Source organism: Lepisosteus oculatus, chromosome 21, assembly GCF_040954835.1.
Source record: "Lepisosteus oculatus isolate fLepOcu1 chromosome 21, fLepOcu1.hap2, whole genome shotgun sequence".
Taxonomy (NCBI): domain Eukaryota; kingdom Metazoa; phylum Chordata; class Actinopteri; order Semionotiformes; family Lepisosteidae; genus Lepisosteus; species Lepisosteus oculatus.
The window spans coordinates 3102312-3123606 of record NC_090716.1 but is presented as its reverse complement, the minus strand read 5'-3'; the positions used below and the strand labels follow the sequence as shown (position 1 = coordinate 3123606).

The 21295-nt window shown below is 46.0% G+C and overlaps 2 protein-coding genes across 2 annotated transcripts in view; both read left to right on the top strand.

Moving 5' to 3' along the window:
- Positions 1 to 2930: 2930 nt before the first annotated feature.
- lin7c (lin-7 homolog C (C. elegans)) lies at positions 2931 to 13599 on the top strand. The gene is made up of 5 exons (XM_006643408.3): positions 2931 to 3032; positions 5495 to 5613; positions 7055 to 7126; positions 8099 to 8308; positions 9079 to 13599. The coding sequence occupies exons 1-5, from the start codon at positions 2996 to 2998 to the stop codon at positions 9244 to 9246; spliced, it is 606 nt and encodes a 201-aa protein (XP_006643471.1). The 5' UTR covers positions 2931 to 2995; the 3' UTR covers positions 9247 to 13599.
- Positions 13600 to 19591: 5992 nt separating this feature from the next.
- The window catches only part of lgr4 (leucine-rich repeat containing G protein-coupled receptor 4), a 70814-nt gene continuing 69110 nt past the window's right edge, over positions 19592 to 21295 (top strand). Inside the window, exon 1 of the mRNA XM_015338676.2 lies at positions 19592 to 20680. Within this exon, the coding sequence (XP_015194162.2) occupies positions 20490 to 20680 (191 nt within the window). The 5' untranslated portion in view covers positions 19592 to 20489. The remainder of the gene's footprint in view (positions 20681 to 21295) is intronic.

Genomic DNA, 21295 nt, shown 5'->3' with positions numbered 1-21295 from the left:
GCTATTTGAAACATTTTATTTCTCTCGGCTTGTGAGCCCTGAAAATAAAGGTACAAAACTGTGATGAAAGGCCTCAGCTGATATGGCCACTTTGGTCACAACTACTGGAAATGACATGGGATCCCTCAGTTCCTGCGTCTGCCCTCACAAAATGTAGGATGGAGAAGTCCAACAAGAAACTAGAACCCCCCCTCTCGCTCCACAACGTTGCGATTTGAAAGTGTTTCAGCACATTATGTTTCTGAAAGGGAACGTAAGAATCGTTTGCACCTGGAGCTGTAACGAGCTGGGTTATTGTTTTCATGGTATTACTCACTGCCTTGTTCATGCTGGAGTCACACATGTCTGCTTGTGCAATCTGCAATGTGTTTTGTTACGAGTGTTTGGTGAATAGACCCAGCCCACAGGAAGAATGTTTTACCTCTTGGTACACGATTACGAAGCTAGATTTGAATGTATTTTTCCACTTTGGTTCCAGCAATGCTCGTAGCGGTTTTGTCATCAGGTCCCGTAATGTTTCTGAGAACTAATAGCGAGGAAACAGAACAGAAACTTTGTCAATTCAGATTATGAGCGAACAGTGATCGCAGGCTATTAACAGATCCATAAATGGAATGATCTGTCTAAATAAACTATGGGTGACTGCTGCTCTGTCCCAGCTGCTTCTGTTAAACAGCCTCCCAAAGTGCAATAAATTCAGGGGGAAAGTAACAATTATGGGAAGGAAGTTAAAATTATTCAGTGACATTTCCACCTGACACCTGAGAGTGAAAGTCACTGAACAAAGTCTTCTCAAAGGAAAAAGAGAAAAAGACAGGAAAGTATTATTTTTTTTACAAATGAGTGATTTAAGCTATTTATATACTGCTAATTAGTAAATTGAGTTTTAAATCAGGAAAGCTTGGTTGCATCCTGCCAGGCTAGGAGCTGGAGGAAGTCTCTAAGAAGTATAATCCTGTTATCCGTTCAGCGAGGCGCTGGTGACGCTGAGACTGATGAGATCTGAATGGAAAATTGCAGCTTCTTAATAAGTGTGAATGGAAATTATATGTTATTCACACTTTCATTGGGGAAAAATAATGAACTCCTCTTTCCCTGGCCTGCACGTGACATGGCCGACGCGGATTAGACTGATGTCTAATTGGAGGTTCAGAGGGGTGGGAGCCTGACAGATCCACGCTCGGTTTCTGCTCGCACCTCTGGGGCGGAACTGTGCGCAATGTTCTGAATGAGAGTCAAAAGAGGCGAGTGCGAAAGAATGAAAGCCTTTAATGTGTTGCGTTTTCTCAATGGAAGCTCGAAAAGGTGTGAGCATTATTGGGTGGAGCCCCTGACACAATTTCTTCTGAACCGGCTTTTGGCTTTCAATGCACGCATTCAGGCTGGTTAGCTCGGACTGCTGAAGCCTCAAAGAATTGTTAAGAGATCCAGGCTGCAATGACACCCTGACCCTACAGCTCTGAAGGTTAAGGGTGGACAAGCCCTTCTGCAGATAATTTCATAGATCTGCACACCTCCAGGTCTACTAATATCCTGCAGGTCTGATCAGCCTTTTCATGTCCACGACAAATAAAGACCCTAGTGATTACTGTAATTGGTCGGTCTGATCTAAATCAATATTGGGCAGGTACTGTAGGCAGCTAACTGCTCATCTGAATGAACCAAATAACACATGGAAGATAAGTGGAGGCTGTCCTGCCTGCCTTGCGCAATTTATTTGTATAAGTTCAAGGCAACGGTTAGGATCCAGGGACTGAAGAATTCGTGAGAAGGGAGAGAAAATTGAACCAAGGAAATTATTCAAGTATTGAAGTCTGACTTTTAGTACATGTAAGGTTATGGAAAAAACTATCAGAACCAAATTAGAGGATCACCTGTATGGAAAGAATATCCTCATTTTGGCTTTAGGAAAGCTTGGTGTTACCCAACATACTTAGGCTTTTAGTATCGAGCCCATGAGATGGTATATTAAGATTTTCAGAAGGCATTAGATAAAGTTCCTGATGAAACATTAATTTTCAGATCACAGGAGGTATGCATTCAGGACAATGTGAGTGTTTTGATTGAGAATTGATTATTGAGGGTACAGATAAACGGTGAATAGTCATGTAGAGGTGATGTAATTAGTGGAGTACCACAGGGATCTGTAGTAGATCTTCAGAGATCTAGATTCTGGTATAGTAAATAACTAACTAGACGGGTTTGCAGACGACACAAGGCTAGTAGGATTGGTTAGTAGGATAAGTAAACACTGTTGAAACAGCAATGAAAAACTATTTACTCTATTTACTGACAGGCTGAAGGAACTGAGTCTCTTTAGTCTGAAGGGAGTGTCCCACACTGACAGGCTGGAGGAACTGAGTCTCATTATTCTGAAGGGAATGTCCCACACTGACAGGTTAAAGGAACGGAGTCTGATTAGTCTGAAGGGAGTGTCCCACACTGACAGGCTGAAGGAGTTATTTCAGTTCCTAAAAGAAAAGATTACAAAGAGACCTGACAGATGTTTTCAGAACCATCAACGACATTGACATAATCAACTAAATCACTTCTTCGGAATTAACACTGGGACACAAACCAGAAGACAAGCGTGGAAACTATGTGGAAGTATATTTAAAGGCGAAAACAGGAGACACTTCTTTACACAAAGAGTGGTGGGAGTGTGCAACGAGCTACCTCGCCTTGTTATTGAAGCCGAAACATCAGCTGGATGAGATACCTGGACTGACTACAAAGAAAAGGGTTAGATGGGCAGAGTGACCTTCTCGAGTTTGTAAACTTTCAACAACGATGTCTGAGAAGTTTGCTCTCTGCTAGTTCTTTGTCAGCCCCTTCCAGCCTGTAAGGCGTCTGAAACTAAACCTTCCGGGGAGTGCCGTGCCAATACCAGGAAGTCATGTTGCCGTTTGAATGAGGCTGTGTCACATAAACCAAGGCTGTGCCGGGATTGGGCACTCGCTGGAGTACTACTGGCTTGACGGACTTCAGGCACAAAATGGCTGCGATTGGGGAACCTGTCAGGCTGGAGAGAGGTAAAAAAAAACATTACAAACAGCGAAAACAAAAAAAGGGATGTATAGCCCGGGCAACTGTGTTGTTTATTTTTTATTAACATTCTGCGGATACACTTGTTTCCCGCTGTAACATTGTTGCTGCATTTGGTTAGATCAAGCAGGGGGCTTTTGGCTGTCGTTCGAGATAGAAACGTCTGCTGGCCAGTTGCACCCGTGATAATAATGCGAGCGTGTGCTTTAGATTTAAAAAGTGTGTCTGGGGTTAACAGCGGCTTCATGGCAGTACGGTGCGTTCGCATGAACCACAGACACCACGCAGGGAGGCTCGGATCTCTCACAGGGGGCTGAGATCCCAAAATAAACGCATGTAAACACCTTTCGGTGACATGCCATCTGGATGGATCTGTTTTCTGGTTCAGAGCGTTGCTTCTCCCCTCCTTTGAACAAGTTCCGTTGCGTTGTGTGCAAATACAATCGAATTTGACGTCCGGTGTGCCAGACTGTACGCGCCTGTTCCTTTGTGTTGTTGTTGTTGTTGTTGTTTGTAATACAAACGAAACACTGTAGCGCACTGACTGCCTGGAACACCAAAACCGCAGAGCTGTGTGTGTGTGAGAGAGAGAGGTGGTGTTGCAGCCTCCTGTATAGGCAAACCTAGAGCACGCTCGAAACAATGTTTTATTTTAGCTTTGGACGGTTGTAGTAAGTGAAAGTGTCACTTCTGTTTCCCCGTGTAGTCCCCCACTGCTCGACTCTTTGTCGTTGCGCCTGGTCGGAGGGGGATTATCTCGCCGTGTGATGTCGTGTTGTTGTGTTCGCTGCTGGCGCTGAGCTTCAGGGGCCGTGCGAATGCGCTGTATACATTATTGACGTCATTTCGCGTTGCCCCTGTTTTTCTCTTCTGCCCTCGGACTAACGAGCATCATCTGGGGGAGTTTCTTGCTCGTGGCTAACTGTCTTTACTGTATATTGTAGTTCTGCAGCTGCTGATCGACTGGCTTACTTAGTACAGAAGAGTTAGGGGGAGGGTGGCAAAATTTGAGAAATTCGGAACTGTTTAATAATAATAATAATAATAATAATAATAATAATAATTCCTTATACTTATATAGCGCTTTTCTGGACACTCCACTTAAAGCTCTTTACAGGTAATGAGGATCCCCTCCACCCCACCAGTGTGCAGCCCCACCTGGATGATGCTCCAGTCCCCTCACACACACCAGCTCTCAGTGGGGAGGAGAGCAGAGTGTTGAAGCCAGTTCAGAGATGGGGGTTATTAGGAGGCCATGACTGGTAAAGGTCAGGGGGAAATTTGGCTGGGGTGACACCCCTACTCTTTTCAAAAAACACCCTGGGATTTTTAATGACCACAGAGAGTCAGGACCTCGGTTTTACATCTCATCCGACAGATGGCGGCTTTCTACACTACAATGTCCCCGTCACTATACTGGGGCATTAGGACCCACACAGACCGCAGGGTGAGCGCCCCCTACTGGCCCCACTAACACCTCTTCCAGCAGCAACCTCAGCTTTTCCAGGAGGTCATTCATCCAGGTACTGGCCAGGCTCACACCTGCTGAGCGTAACAAACAGACAATGCAGAGGTGCCACATGATGGATATTATTTATATATATAAAACAGATGTCGTTTTAATGTAATTCTAAAGAAAATACTGAAATATAAATTTTGCATATCTGCGCACACCCGGTGTGGAACTGGGACTAGTGAAGAGAGTGTTTGGGAACACCCCCACGAGAGACGGGGTCTGTGACCCGTGGGTGGACTGGGGTTGGACTGTCCGATCTGGAAGGGCCGCACTGAGCCCGTGTGATTGGTGGTTTCGACTCATGTGTGACATAGGAAAGTGGCGGTGTCACAGGTACCTGCTGAGATTGACCTTTGTGAGACTGAAACTGGCATGCAGTTCTCATGCAGTGGTCCCCCGTGAGCCAACATCAGTCTCACCTTCCTTTAAAACTAACTTCTTTCTGAAAGGCTGCTTCCTTTTCAAGTGTGTTTCACGCAGCCTAAACTACTGTGTTGTTTTGGCTCAGTAGCCTCTCCAGTGTGCGCAGTACCCTGCTAGGCGTGCCAACACCCAATATTTCAGTATTTTTTTAGAATTAAAATAAAATAACGTCTGGTTTATATCTCTAAAAAATAATTTGCGTCGTGGGGGACGACACTACATGTCTGTTAGTTTATGCGGAAACCATTTTTCTCAAATTATGCCAACCTCCCCCCCAACTGAGGCGTAAAAACTAACCCAGTCGCCACGGCACAGAAGTACTACAGTGTACAGTAAAAACATTTAGCCTGGGAAAAAAAAAAAGCGTCAACACATCTACTGCCTGCATGCAGAGGCTGGTCCCGTGCAAGTTCCTGTTGCTCCACAGGGACGTTCTGCGCAGACAGAGGCACGTGCTCGTGTGATGCCGTTGTCCTGACCTGTTTCTCCCTTCGGCCTTCGGCTCCTCAGACATCTCCCGGGCCATCGAGCTCCTGGATAAACTGCAGCGGACCGGAGAGGTGCCGCCCCAGAAGCTGCAGGCCCTGCAGAGGGTGCTGCAGAGCGAGTTCTGCAACGCTGTGAGAGAGGTAAGGAGATCGAGGGTCTGGAGCCCCTTAGCCGCTGTGTCAAACTGAGGATGGGCCCATGCTGGCACCCAGGTTTCGGTTGTAGGGAGGGATATCTCCGTCCCAAGCAACTGCCTTGTTGGCTTTGATAAAAAAAACGGTGTGTTTTATTATTCGGTCTCAGAGTGGCAGTGCAGCGTTTGGCAAAAGATTATGTTGTTTGGAAAAATTAAGTAAAGAGGCCACAAACCTGTCAGGTTCCAGTTACAGTAGGGTCTCAACATTGGTCAAATTTGCATGATGTGCTGCACTGTATCGGTTTATAGTAAGTATGGTTAAAAGACATAAGGAACCCTCCCTTATGTGATGATGAATATAGTAGTCAGCTAAAATGAACAACATGAATTGCTCCTCTGCATCCAGTGGATGCCTGCACTTTCTTTCTCAGCCTCACTGGAATGAAATGGGCAATAAAACTCAGTCAGCGAAGTCGTCTCCCGGCTTGTCACTCCCCAGTCTGCTGACACAGAACCTGGAGCGTCCGTTGCAATATATAAACAAGCCCACGCTGAGGTAGTGGCTGGTTAGTGCATACTTGGGCAGGGGGCAGGAGGAGGCTCAGTTGCTAACCAGATTCATCTCGCGATCCTAGTCCGTCAAGCTGAAAGTTGTGCTTCTCAGCCTTTAGCTCAGTTCAATCTCACTGTGCGCTTCATCCATCCAAGATTCTGTCAACCAGACCGAAAAACAAGCAAATTTTGCAAACATTAAATTCACAGGTGTCAAGACCCTACTGTATTTGTATTCAGTGTAGTGTATTTTATTTTTTAGAGACCATTTTGAGGAACCCTGGCTTGTCTTCAGTGTTGTGAATGGGCCCTGTATTCTGCCTGTTCCCAGGCTCTTGAGCAGCATTGTCCTCAAAAGCTCTTAGAGTTGACAGACAAAAGGTTTGGCCTTTTCTTCCCCTTTCAAAAACATGTGGGCTAAGTCTACAGGGGTTATATCTTTAATGGCCTTTCAAGAGCTTTTGCAGGCCGAAGCTGTCTAGCTCAGGAGAGTGATGCAGGTTCACGTACAGTGTTTTTTTTTTTTCTGCTGTTGCAAGTGGTGTCTCCTTGGTTGCGAGACGGTGCTGCTTTTCCTCCTTTCTGAACTATGTTTATAACCACAGCAAATATCTTCACAGTCCTCACAGTTTTGGCCATTGTGTATAAAGTTATTTGACTGATGCGTTTATCCAAATCACCTCACATTTGTCTCCATTTATAAAGCTGGCATTTTACTGGAGCCCTCCTTGTAAATTCCAATGGCATCTGGGATTCGAACCCCCAACCTTCCAGTTATGAGCTCAGAGCTGTTTATTATGCTGGGTGGAGTTTTCTCTGCTTTTGTTTGGTCAATTTCTATGAAAGTAGGCCGATCTGTCGGAGGAAAAGCACCCTTTCTTTTTGTCCTGCAGGTGTACGAACACGTGTACGAAACGGTGGACATCAACAGCAGCCCCGAGGTCCGAGCCAACGCAACAGCCAAGGTGAGTCGACCTGCACCAGCCTCAGGAGCAGCAAAACTCCAGGAGCAGAAACCACTTGTCAGGAGGATAATGTGTTTCCCCATCTGAAGGCTTTTCCTGTACAGCTCCATGCTCCACATAGCTTCCTCCATGCTATTCTTGCAGCTGGGGACTGCCTTCAGCTGAGGCCCAAAATTGGAATAAGTGAACAGCCTACCCGCTGTTTAAGAATTTGTAAAGCTTTGGGTCGTTTTTTAACACCATTTCCGTCGACGCAAAAAAGAAACCGAAACTTTTCGCAACTGTAAGGAAGCTAACCTTGCATTTTTTTTTTACTTAAACCTGCATTGGTAGACTTGACTATTCGGACACGTGGAGCTTTGTGCTGAAGAAGCAGAACAAAAGCTTATTCAGTCAAGACTCAGACGTTTGCAGTATAGATAAACAGAGTTGCACAAACAGGGCAGATCTGTTCATGGATAAGATTGTTTTCTCGCGGTACCTGCCAATCTGAGTTTCCTTGAGAGTAGAACGCTTTCTCACTCCATGGTCGCTAACTGGCAAAATGGATTCCCATTACACTTGTAAACACTGAGAGCCAGGATCCCCGGTCAGTGCCGAAGACGGAGGAGGGGCTGGGCTTCAACATCATGGGGGGCGAGGAGCAGAACTTTCCCATCTATATCTCCCAGATCATCCCGGGTGCTTTTCTCCACTTCAAACAATTACAGGTGCAACCTGGCAGCCTTCCCAGGGAACATCCCATTAGGATCACATGAGCGCTCCCAGCTCTACATTGGTCTACTGTCTCAGAGCGCTGTTGGGGAGAATATGGGTTTAGGTAAGACTCGCTGGGAACCTGCTAACATCTTCCCTGTGGCAGGATCCTTGAGTGAACCTGGGGGATGTTGCTGGGGAGTGGTAGCCTGAGATGCCGTGCTGAAGTGTGATCTGATGGCATCCCTGGGGCTTATCGGTCCGTGTTGTCCCCAGGCGACGGTAGCTGCTTTCGCCGCCAGCGAAGGCCATTCCCACCCCCGGGTGGTGGAGCTGCCGAAGACGGAGGAGGGGCTGGGCTTCAACATCATGGGGGGCAAGGAGCAGAACTCCCCCATCTACATCTCCCGGATCATCCCGGGCGGAATTGCAGACCGGCAAGGGGGGCTGAAGAGGGGGGACCAGCTGTTGTCCGTCAACGGGGTGGTGAGTTTTTTTTTTGTCTGTGTCTCGTTGCAGTGGGGTGGGTCTTCACAGCTGTGTAGGTGCAGATGTCAAAAGCAGGAGGCCACTGTCTGCCCCCCCGCCTCAGGCGCACAGAGCTACTGATGCATCCGTGATGTCATGTTCACAAAGACGTGATAATGATTTCATGTCATATAATGAAAACCAGCAGGAGTGTGGTGCTACTTTTCCGGCCACATTCCATTGTTTCTATGGAAGAAAATTCCTAAACTGAGTCCCACGTGTGAAGCCCATGCCTATGTTACATTATTCTTACGGGGATCAATTCCCTCATTTAAGTTGTTTTGTTACGAGCTATAAGTAGCTCTTTTCTGGTACCTAACCCCAGTGTATACCGGGGACCCTGATAAAAAAAATCCAGAAAGATGCTCTTCTTGTTCTGTATGCAAGTGACACCATTGGAATTGGCTGACCTCCCCCCGTTATAAAGGAGCTGTGTCATTTCTGCTTGAGTTGTCAAACCGAGCAGGGAGCACCTCAACGTTTAACGAGAGTTGGAGCTCGGGGATGGGTCCAGGTAGCCTTGCACGGAGCGGGGCGGCAGGGCTGATATTCCGAACGAGCGGAACGTGCTCTGATCCGGGCTTTGCGAGGGCTGTACCCCAGCGCCGGTGTATTTCGCGGACCGTATGGACGAGACCGAAGTCCGCCGAGAGGGGGTGGGGTTTGTAACGGGACCTGAAGGAGGGAACTTCCTGCTTCTGACGGCCCCCCCGCCCGTTTCCCCTCAGAGCGTGGAGGGGGAGCACCACGAGAAGGCGGTGGAGCTGCTGAAGGCGGCACAGGGCGCGGTCAAGCTGGTGGTGCGCTACACTCCCAAGGTGCTGGAAGAGATGGAGTCCCGCTTCGAGAAGATGAGATCGGCGAAGCGCCGGCAGCAGAACAGCTTCTCCCAGTAGCGGGGCTGAGCCCCCGGAATCGTCTCTTTCCTGTCCCCTCCGCCTGTCTCCTCTCTCTAATTCCCCTGCCCTGTCTCTCGATCCCTCCCCGTGTGTCCCTCGTCCACTCCCTCACCACTCCGGCTCTTCTTCCCTGATCGTCCCCATGTACCAGCCCTTGGCCTGCTCACTGAGCTTGTGCAAAAATCTCACGTCCTTTAAAGGAGCGTTTCAGATGATGTGAACTCGGTTTATTCTGTCACGTGCACGTTAGGGATGTAAGATAGGAATTTTAGGACTTTCACTACTTGGGGGTCACGGGAGGGCTTTTGATATGAATGTTGGCCACAGTGGCAGTTTTCTTAAAACAAAAAACAATGTAAGATTTCTTCAGGGAAAGGGTGGAGGAGTGTGTTAGAGTTCTGGACTCATAACTGGAACGCTCAAGCTCTGAGCTGAGCTCTGTTGTCGTCAAACTGGCCGGCTACACGAGTACACACAGATGTAAATAACATTTCCGATTAAAAAAAAATGTCAGCCTAATGAATTTAGAATGTAAAAAAAAACAATTGAAAAGTTAAGAACTGGTAATGGACTAGGCTTACCCCTTTACAACAGCCATGTTTTAGATACTTGTTGAAATTAAACGATAAGTGAAATTGAACATTGAAGCCAGTTAACTATTACATTTGAGCGCTTAACATTTTAGGCTATTGTAACGCACACGGCCAACATTTACAGGTTGTGTGAGCCGGCTTGCCAGCGCGGTGACGTCACCGCCCTTCCCTGTGAATAGCAGGGACCTCAGCCGCCGGGCAGATCTCCCTTTAGCTCAGCTGGCTGGGTCCCTGTTGAGTGACGCCGGAGGCCCGGGTTCGAATCCCCAGCGGTGGGGGGCCGAGCCGAGCCGAGGCGGCAGCGGCGAGGGTGTGTACCCATGTGAACCCGAAAGCGCTACAATATGTTTTTCACCCCCTGAAAAACACAACGACACAATCGGTCAAAGCGCTTGCAAGGATGCATCTCGTAATTTGATTTGATCCAATAGTGATTCAGACCCTTGATAGTTATTACAAGCAACAGGTCAGTATCTTGTTACTAGAAACTGTGCGCTTAGATAAGAAAAAGGAGGAGGCCTAGCTACTTTATCTTTGGCTTAAAAAGTAGAAGGTATCTGGTCTTTTTTTCAGACTAAGAATGTGAAACTGAAATAATGAAATTATGAGCTGCATGGGAGACAAAACGATGATCACTACATCTTCACTGAATGTTACTCCTTTTTAAACACTTAGCTTCTACTCATTATTATTGTTATCATCAGTGGTATTTATAGATCCACACCCTTTTTTTCCCAAGACATTATTTGGAGGAAAAAATATGCACTGTTTACACGTTGTTGTACTTTAAAGTTATGTAAAATCTTCTCACTTGTGCAGAGGAATAGTACACTGAATGAGGCATTTGCTATATTTGTTGATCAAATAATGACCGCAAAAACACTGCAGACACATTGTTTTTAAAGTTCAGAGCTCTTGAAACTGAAGTAAAAAAAGATGGTGGTACTTCAGTAATTCAATCAATTCAGCAATGTGAGAGGTTTTAACAAAAGTGTGTCAGTCCTAACTCTCAGCAGCAGTGCAGAATTGTGTCGTAATGTGGCGGCCCTGTGCCTCATTATCAATTGTGTGAGACAGGCATTCGTCTTATCCTGGTCCTTGTACCAAAATGAGGAGAGGAAGAGCAAAGCTTTTCGATATTGGTAGTTCAGTTCCAGTCTGCTCACACAGTGTGATACACAGTAATCAGGGAGCGCAACAGGGCAAGCAGGAAGTGACAGAAACGGAGTGAAATGCATTGTGGGTAGCTGGCTAGGAAACAAAGCTGTCGTGTCTGCATGGCTGCTATGGTGAAACCCCTTCAGAATAGGAGCAGTAAAATCTCAATACTACTGATAAAGACAAACACATTTTTCAGAGCGGAGTGTCTTTAATTTCATTACATTTGACTATAGGTCATTCACCTGCATGAAGTAATTGCACAACATACCTGTACAGTTTTAAATCCATGATGACGCAGAGAACAGATTTTTTGTCACAATATCTTCCCTAGTGATAATGGCCTAATAACCCCCCCCAATTTTGTACTTTTGTGATTGCACAATGTTGCTCTCTCTTTTATACACAAGGAATAAATTCCTGTTGTTTTCTGCATAGGTGTGGTGAAAATCACAGAGGTGTTCTGGCCCTGTGTGTGAACTTCTTGTAAAAACAAATGTGGGGCTAGGGAAGGTTACGTCATCTTAGAATGACTTAACTGTTGCAAACTTGCTATGTTTTTTTATGTTTTTTCAAACACTTTTATATCTCTGAGTAGTAATGAGATTCACGGTTGTCTTGCACTGTCCCCACTTTAGTTGTACAGTAAAAGAAATCCTGTTCAGACCCATGTTTGTGAATGTTCACCTCTGAGTAGAACCAGTGCCTCATCTTACTGATTGTTTCCTATGAGGTGAAGAGTTTTCAGACTTTCTCTTAAACTAGACAGCGCCCTGTGACAGCTCCTCTAGTTTTGCTTGTTTTCTCTCTGTCTTAAGCCGCAGAAGGAAAATTGTGGCCCGAGGAAACTGAACACCTACATTCTCAACATTATTAGTACATCCCCTGGCTGAAGTCTGGCTCTATGTAAGAAACATCTCTCTGCCTTTGTTCTCTGCGGGTTTCCTGCCGGCACTAATGAAGTGATTTAATTTTGAAGAATTTTAACTCGGTAATTGGACTTGTAAAAACCTCCATTTCCGTTCAAGATCTACGGGGATGCTCTTAATCTTTTTGCTCTCGTTACTTTTATAATGGTTTGTTCATTGACAGTTATATAAGGAAGGACTTTTTTTATATATTTATACGCTGCAGCTTTGGAAAGCCTGAATGTTTGCTTTTGGAGGAAGCTTTTCTGGGCCACCAGCGCTGCGGCGAGACTTCGGGGTGTTTTCACACGCGTTCGCAAAACTTGTAACCTGACAGAACTCTCTTATGCAAAGCCTGGATGCCTTTTGGAAAAAGTTTGAATTTAAAATTGGTTCTTTGGGCGGGGAATGGGGCTGGAGGGAGAATTTGGTAGATGGGATCATTTAGCTTGGATACAGTGTGCTTACTGAACACGGAGCATTGCTGAACCTCAGACTACTCACAGAATCGCATTTGTGATGTGTTCTGAGAGGACGCCAGGCTTGGTGTGAGATTCTAGCTTGCTGAAATGTGCCCACCAAGCAGGTGAAATCTGACGTTCAGGTCAACTCTGTTGTGAGTTGTAAGTGCTGGAGCACTGTAGGTACAAAGCCATTTTCTTTCGAATGTCTGGGGAGCTGATGTGCCCCTGTTACATCCCTGTGTACGTCGGTCGTCAGTCGTCCTGCTGTGAGGGCTTAAAAAAACAGCAGCATAAGGAGGGCGAGAGCTTTCTGCTTCACGTGTGGGTGGCTGTCCAGTTGTAGGAAATGGTGTTAAGTACCAGGATCAGCTGTGTGCGCCGTTTTTCCTGCACACAAGCGCAGCACTCTGCTGGGAACACCTGTTTGTGAGGTGCCCTGCTCCACCGGGGGGCCTAATTCACAGAACATTCTGTCACCATGCACGGTACTTTCATCTTCTCTGATGAGAGAACCTCTTTCAGGGTGCTAATGTAAAAAGCCTGTCGGTGCATTTCAGATTGGTGTTATGTTAGGAGGGGTGATCCTTTCTCAGGAGAATTCTGTAAACTTGGCATGCCTGTAGGGAGTTTTTCACGCGGTCCGTAAGGCGAGCGCTCAGTCCATCAGTGTGATGTCGGACTGGAGAGGTACCAGCTTCTCTGAGGTTTACAAAATGCCTCTCTGCCATTGATTAAGTGTCCTTCAGGGCCACATAAAGTCTGCTGTGCTGATTGTTTTGTGCGAGGTGGTGTAAAAAAATGCAAAACAGAGCACCATAGAGCAAATGGTTTCCTCTGTCCCCTGTGTATTTTACTCGCGTCTGAAGAGGTAGAGGATAGTTGCAGAATATTTTTGTAGCACAGGCTCACGTTTTGATATTTTCTCATTCTTTTGGATAAAAACTGTTTCATACATGATTTAAACAAGAAGTGATTTATACTCTTTTTTGACGGCATTGTGCTTTTTTCACGGAAATTGACCAAACTCTTTGAAACGTAATGTGATAATCAATGATTTGCTATTAGTTTAGAAATCTGTGTTATTTAAAGACATTGTGTCATTTTATTTGTTTTTCCTCTCATTGTAATTTTTGTATAACATAGCTGCAGATGTAAACTATATAGAGAATACAAATAGTGTTTATTTGAATGGATATGGATATGACATTAAATAAATTATCCCAAAAGCTTGACTGTTTCCTGAAGCTACACATTCACGCTGTTACACCACATGCTGTTATAATATTCTGCATTTTATATATAGCTATTATCTGTAGCATCCTGGTTCATGTTACTATCTGAAAGAATTCTTATGGTGTCCATGCACAAGTCTTCCCTGACATTCACCTATTTATTCCATAAAACACCATCATTCGTTTGCATGCAGACTTGCTTGTTCTACAGATGGACACTCGGATCAGTGTGCACATAAGCTAACAGTATGCACAGGACCCCAGGCGATTACTGGGAGCAATGTCAGAATCCGTGAAGACTTCAGACAGTTGGATATAAGGCGAGTCTTCTCGGGTTGCCAGTGTTGAGCAGAGATGGGGAAGGGGTGATAGAAGTCCCATCTCTCCCGGTCGTTAGTCCTGTTTGAGTCTTTACCAGAAGGCTTCCTCTGCTGGAACACTTGGCTCGCAGTACAGTGAAGGAAATGCAAGGTGTTTGTACATCATCGCCTGTGGAGGTACCAGCTGTTCAGGTAGCTGAAGGGAGGCCCTGTGCATTTTTGTAATCTTTTAATACTTAACCTAAGCCCGATAAGAACATAAAACTGGTTGCATATAAGAAGGCATTATGCTTAAAAAATTATAACCTACATTAGGTATTAGAGATGAGGCGTTTCCCCTAGCAGTCGCTGAGATTTTTTATAGGTTTTTGTAGTGCAATTCCAATATCCACCACAAGGTGGAGACACGTTTTTTATTTACACCAGCGCGTCGCTGCACTCCTGCACAGATAAAATTTCCTTCGGGATTTTATCTGTGCACTAGACGCAGGTGCACAACCTCTGTTCTGCATAAGATTTATAAGACTATAGGTTACAAACGAGAGGAGGACATCCGGCCTCCTCAACCTCAAGCTCTTTAATTGCTAGTAACTAAGGGATAAAAGGATCTCTTTTGCCCCTGCCTTGAAAGAACATGGCCAGGAAACTTGTTCCGGACTCCCACCACTTTTTGTGTAAAGGTCCTCCTGTTCTCAGTTCTGAACGCTCTTCCGCCCAGTTTCCACTCGCGTCTGGTTTGTGTTTCATTGTTGCTTCTGAAGTCCATCGGCTTGTGTTTAGCAATTCTCGGAGGATTTTGAACACCCGGGTCAAGTCTCGTCTTAGCCTCCTCAATTCAAAGCTAAAAATATATACGTAAATCTTTTATCAACTAGTACATCAGGCTAGGCACGACATAAGGCCAGGAATGTATCTCATTGATCTTCTCCCGAGAGATTCCAGAGCAGCAATATTCTGATTTGTAACTTCGCGACCAAAATTGCACAGAATATTCTAAATTAATTATTACTGGTGTATTTAGCATTTTATCATAATATCCCTTGATTTTACTATTAACTCTATCCTAAAGTGTTTGATTTTCTTATTCTATTTATTGCTATTTGTACCTAAATCACAGCCTTCTCATTTTGATTGTTTTGATCTTTTTGGCTACACCTTTAGAGGCTATTTGACACATATGGTGCATTTGAAAAATAAAGCAAAAGTGATCACTTTATTGCGTTCTTTATTTCACTGATATTTAATGCTGGTTGAAATACGGAGCCGCTCTCCTGCTCTCCATTCAGTGTCACCACTAGGTGGCTGTGTTCTTCTATGTTTGAACTGCTAACGCTGCAAAAACCCGCGTCTTAATTGCTGTCAGTTGAAGGGACTGAACAAGGAAACTCGGACGCAGACTGTATACTGTTCACACGCTCACACACAAAGTCAGGTTTCCTAGAGAGCTACTGATGGGGTCTTCAAAGCAATGTGTCATCACTGGGTCAAGTCTCAACTAGCTGCAGCTCATTAACCCGTGATCCGTGACCAAAGGGTGGTGAAAGCAGCGCAGCTCAATACCGGCTGTGAGCTACCAAACATCCAGGAGATCTACTCAGCTAGATGTCTGAAGAAGGCCAGGTCCATTCTCAAGGACCCCAGTCTTCCCAGTCACAAACTGTTTTCCCTCCTATCGTCCAGTAAACGGTACCGAAGCATTCGGTCCAAGTCCAACAGACTACAGAACAGCTTCTACCTCCGGGCAATAAGACTGCTAAATAGCCCACCTGCAGCTTCTTTACCAATCACCTGTAATGGCTACATGGACACAGTTTTCACTGTATTCAGCATAACCACACTACTTGTATATATTGCACACACCCTGGACACACAGCAGCTCGACTCATATTGAGTTTTATTCAATTTCTATGACATCTATTATTATGTAACCTCATTTTCATAACCTCAGGGTCGAGGTTTAGGGTCGAGGTAGCCCTTAACCTATCCCAGGGCTGGATGGCACCCTGGACAGCAGTCCAGGCCATTGCAGGACACGCACAGACAACTTGTCAGCATGTCTTGGGGATGTTCCAGGAAGAAACTGGAACACCTGGAGGAAATCCACAGGCACTTGGGAACACACACACCCTATACAGAAGTTGCCCCAGGGCAGACTCAAACCCAAGAGGTTTGGAGCAGCAGCACTGATTGACCTGTCTTGCCTGTCTGCCTCTTGTCAATCAGTGATGAGCAAATGATATGGTATCATACTTCTTCGCTGTCTGATTTCTCTGAAATCTGCCTGGCTTCAAAGCCGCTGTGTTACACACACAGAAACCCACAAACCACACCAATAGAACAAGTGAATGTTACATAAAAAAGAAATATTCCTCTGTGTTAACAGACAACATCCCATACAAATTCATTTCACACCTCTCCTACCCCAGGACCAGTACATTTACTCCCCCAACAGTTACACTATAGTTACACATTACTCCTTCAACGTTACACAATATCCACTGACAGCACCTGCCCATCAACCCATAGCTCTTTCCTGTGAGCTTGTGCGATCATGGATATGACTGGGTTTGAGGAATTCCTCGTTTTGGTAGCTCGACATCGTCACATACAAATCCTGTGGAAGACACGTCCCACACACACAGCCCACAACCCAGACACAGTCCATCACTGGAGCACAGCTCCCCTCTGTTGCAGACAATTTTACAACTCGCCATCTCAGGAAGGCTGGGAGTATCGCTAAGGCTACCAGGCATCCTGGTTTCTCCCTTTTCTCTCCCCTTCCCTCTGGGAAGTGTTGTAGGAGCATGAAGACACGAGACTTCTAGGTTCCGAGAGCTTTTTCCCCACAAGCTGTCGGATTACTGAACTCACACTGATGTTTTGTTGTTTACGTTGTATGTTATTTAAGATAGATAGATACTTTATTGATCCCGTGAGGGAAATTGCAGTGCAACAGCAGCTTTACACAGACAACACAGCCACAGTGTAACGAATGATACAATAATAATAATAGTACAATACATACAATACAATCAGTACAGTGAGGGGTGCACTAAGGGAGTTACTCACAGTCTGGACACACAAAGAACAAACTAGAACAGAACAGTACACAGAAAAATCATATTGCACATATGAATATAAATATAGATGTAATATAGATATAAATATAAATGTGTTGCATTTATATATTGCCCAAAAAACGGTTGTAAACGGGAAAAGAAAGAAAGAGAACAGATGTAGCAGTAGATGTGTAGATGCCTTCAGTCCAGAAACAGGTCCCTGTCAGTGTGGCCTCTGTCCAGACGCAAGGTGGATGCGTTGTACAGTCTGATGGCAGAAGGCAAGAATGACCTCCTGTAGAACTTGTTGTTCTTGAGGCTGCTGTTCTGTGTTTATGTTGTTGGTGATTCCATGAATGTCTTGGTATTGGAGCATGCATGCAAATAAGCACTTCATTGCACTGGTGCCTATGACAATAAACTGAACTGAATTGAAGGTGCATTATTGGAGTTTCATACGGGACATTGAAACCCGTCAGCCCGGTCTGATCCATGAGGTCTACAGTGTTCCTCAAGGATTTTTTTAAAGAGATCCTTTAACATTTGTAAGGCCTGAATGAATGCATACCGTTTCCTTAATCATTTACCTCGGTGCACCCTGGATAGAGAATTACAAGGGTTTTTAACTGAATTTCCTTGGCAACAGCTCCTTGCCCAAGACTGTTCCTCGAGCCACTCCTTCAAGTCCCAAAATGCGAAACAGAAACTATTTCCCTGAAAATCATGCCCCGATGCTCTTTCTATAAATCTTTCTCTACTGTTCTGGAAATCATTTGTCCGTGGGCATTCACAGTAAGAAACACGTTCTCTGTCCCTCTCGTGGAGGTGTGATTTGGGATCTTTAAAGCCTGCGGTAATCCAGTGGACTTCAGAATGGGTTCAATATGAGAATCCACTGGGCCCTAAACGGCACTGTCTGTAGCTCTCAAGATCTTTTGCTCCTCCGTGCTGGGAAACTCTAATGCCTGACTCCCAGTATGCCTCTAGGAGGTTTTCTCTTCTCTAAATTGTCCACTGGGAGGTGCACTGTCCTTCGCGAAGAGATGGGGAGTGTGGTTTCAATATGAACCCGTGTTTCAGGTGGGTCTGTGACAGACGGGCGGTAGGGAAGCATCTGTTCTGCACACATTCCTGCTGGGCTCTCCCCAGACACGTGAACATCTCTTTATATACCGGAAGAGCTTGTTTTCAACACCATGTGCACAATCGCCCAAACCTCCTCTTCCCCCACCTTGAACAGATCATGAGGAAGGTGTCGCGCAGGAGAAGACCTTGTGATCAACCTTCTTCACTTCACTCCAACCGATCAAAAGAGCTCCTCGCGTCCCTTTCTTGCACGATCCGGTGGATTTGGCTTCAGTAAAACTGCCGGGCTACTTGTTCCAGACACCCGCCACCCTTTGTGTAAAGAGGTGCCCCGTTTTCTTTTTTTGACTCAGAGCTGAACTGGGGGGAGTCTGTCAGGTCTTTCCCAAGACCTTCCTGTCTGAAGCACAGCAAGAACTCATCAAAGGAAAGTCCCTTTTACCTTAGACTTAGGAGCACATAGGCAGAGAGGAAGAGAAAACACTAACGATACAGCAGGGTGCTACATTTTAATTGTTTTTCCCCTCAAAACATATATATTTGTGTGTGCCACCTGGGAATGAAGAAAACTGTGTGACTATACTGGCAAAAGAAAATAAAATGCTATTCTAATGAGCACGGTTTAATTCAAAACTACACACCTTGGTCACTACAAATGCTATTTGGAAAAAAATGTATGAATAGGTCTATGTATAGGCTGATACAGCTATTTGCAAAGCAAATATATTTCACTCTCATTTCCTATTACAAGATTGAAGTGACGATGCAAATCTGCTCCGGATGATACTAAATTATGACCTGTTTATGTTCTTTTTTACCATTGTTTTTCATTGTCTTTTGGTGCATGCAAATTTGGGGATCTACTTAATAGCAGAACAGGGTAGTAGAGCACTATATTTTATATCAAGGACTTTGAACAAAACCCATAGCACTTACAACGCGTAAATACATGTAAATGAAGAGAAAGATAAATAGCATCGTAAATAGACCCACTAAAAGCTTTAGTGGAAAGAGGAGTCCCCTCAGGAGAGATCGGATTTAGCCTGGCCGGCCGGCGATCTCTCGGACTGGGTGCTGCACGTAAGAGGCAAAAACAAACGTTTAACCGGAGCGTGGTCTTCAAGCAGAGTGAAGATTAGTTCGTTTTTGCTAGTTTGTCGCCAGCGGATGCTGGCTGCCTCGCCTTACTGTAATCCGTGTTGCCGTTTTTGACAGCTCTCGCACTCGGCGCTGTTTTTTACGATGCCGGTCCCGCAGAAACCGACACAGCCTGCGCATCTCGTCTCCGCTTGAGACTGAAGTTGTGGACAAGTGCGAATGCACTTCTACCGCATGTGTAGATGGGCGCTAAAAACACTAAAAAAAAAAGATTCCCAGGTATGAACAGCAGCAGGCGCCTTTTCCTTCGGACACAGAAACTCCTTGGGCCACCCTGCCTTTAACCTGCAGGTCATCCCCAAAAACACAGACCTCACTGTGCGCCGTTCAAACCTTCCCCGCTCAGAGCCGGCCAGCGTCCTAAATCCCTCCTCCCCCGGTTCAAAGCGAGCCAGACAGGCCTCCTTATCGCGTCTGCTCAATGTGGTGGAGTTGTCTTTGCATATTAATAGCCGTTCCGTCAGATTTTGCCAATAAGTCATGGCAGTGGTTCATTAATATGTAGGTTTGCATTTACATATTCAGGACGTCGTGTAGCCCTGCTTCCCCGCGGGGGAGAGTGAGTGAGAGAGAGAGAGACAGAGGCTGCCGCTGAGCTCGCTGTAACGCTGGTGCTGTGGGCAAGATCAGACGCGAGGAATGGCTGAAATCTGACTTCTGTTTTCCCCGGGAATCAAAACACAGGGGGACGCAGAGGACTAGAATACACACGGAACGATTTTTGTTTCCCCGTTTGTGAGGTTTTCTTTTTGGAGGGAGGTTAAATCGAGAAAAGCAACCAAGTCCAACAAGGAGAAGACCCGAGTCTCTGTGGATTAATGGGACGGAATCCGAAAGAGGGATAGAGGTGTTGATCTGTTTACTGCGGTGCAGGGTCTGGTACTCCCGTACAACCCCCGATGTGGAATTAAACTGGACTAGTAAATACGGGGGTCTTCGGAATTATAATCGATCGGTTTCTTTTCTTTTTTTAAAAAACCACGGAATACACCGAGCCAGCCCCCAAAGTTGGATTATGCGTTGGTTTTGTATACATTGCAACCTGGGGAGTAGTTTACCTTTACCCGCAAATCAATGATTGATTACAAAACTCATGCATTGATCCGTTTCACGGCACTGCAACTGGGACGGTATCGCTACGCAGGATAAGTGTGAGGTTTTTTTTTCTTATTGGGTTTTTTTAAAAAAACAACAACAACAAAAGAACGAAAACCCCAACATTTGACGGGAGCTGGCCGGCGCCAACTAGCAAAAGTGCCAAGATGAAGTTGTGGGCTGCGCGGATCTCGTACGCCGGCTGGTTTCTGATCTGCGGGCTTGCCGCCGGACAAGGCGAGTCCTCGCCGGCTCCTTGCCCGACGCCGTGCCGCTGCGACGGGGATGGAGGAGCCGACTGCTCCGGGAAGGGACTCCCAGCCGTGCCGGCCGGGCTGAGCGCCTTCACCTACTATCTGTAAGTGTGGCTGTGCGCGCCTGTGCACCGAGGACTCGTCTCGGCTCGGATTTACCGTGTCGGTGGTTTCGCAACTGGAGTATTTTCCCCCCCCGTCTCCCCCGCCTGCGTGGTACCACCAGCGCGGTAGTCAGCGGTTAGCGGGCATGGTCACGAAAATAACTGATCGCGGAGAGCTGGTAGCAACAGTGTCGGGATTGTAGCTGGGGTTGAGAAAGTGGCCAGCAACAGCCGCTGCCTGCCGTCGTGCGTATTTATTTCTTGTAAAGGTAGCTCGGCGTGTCAGAACAGTTCTCTTCTGAACGCTCAGGGCCACCATTTTTAAATTGATTTTTTTTAAATGATCGCGGCCGCTCTTCCGCGGGTGCACAGGAGGGAAAGCAGTCTATTTACCAGCCCGCAGCTGGTCGTTTCTCAGAGCGATGGTGAAAGTTGTCCCCCCGAAAGCGGGCAGCTTCTGCGGCCACGTGACGCGCAGCGCCTTAATTTGGAAAATAATCGTTAAGGAAATTCACTGCGGTCGGTAAATTGGGCTGCCGTCGAGGTGGACGTTTTGCTCTTGCAATTAGCGATGCAAAGTGTGCTTAGCGGCATTTTGGTTTGGCGTGCGTGAAA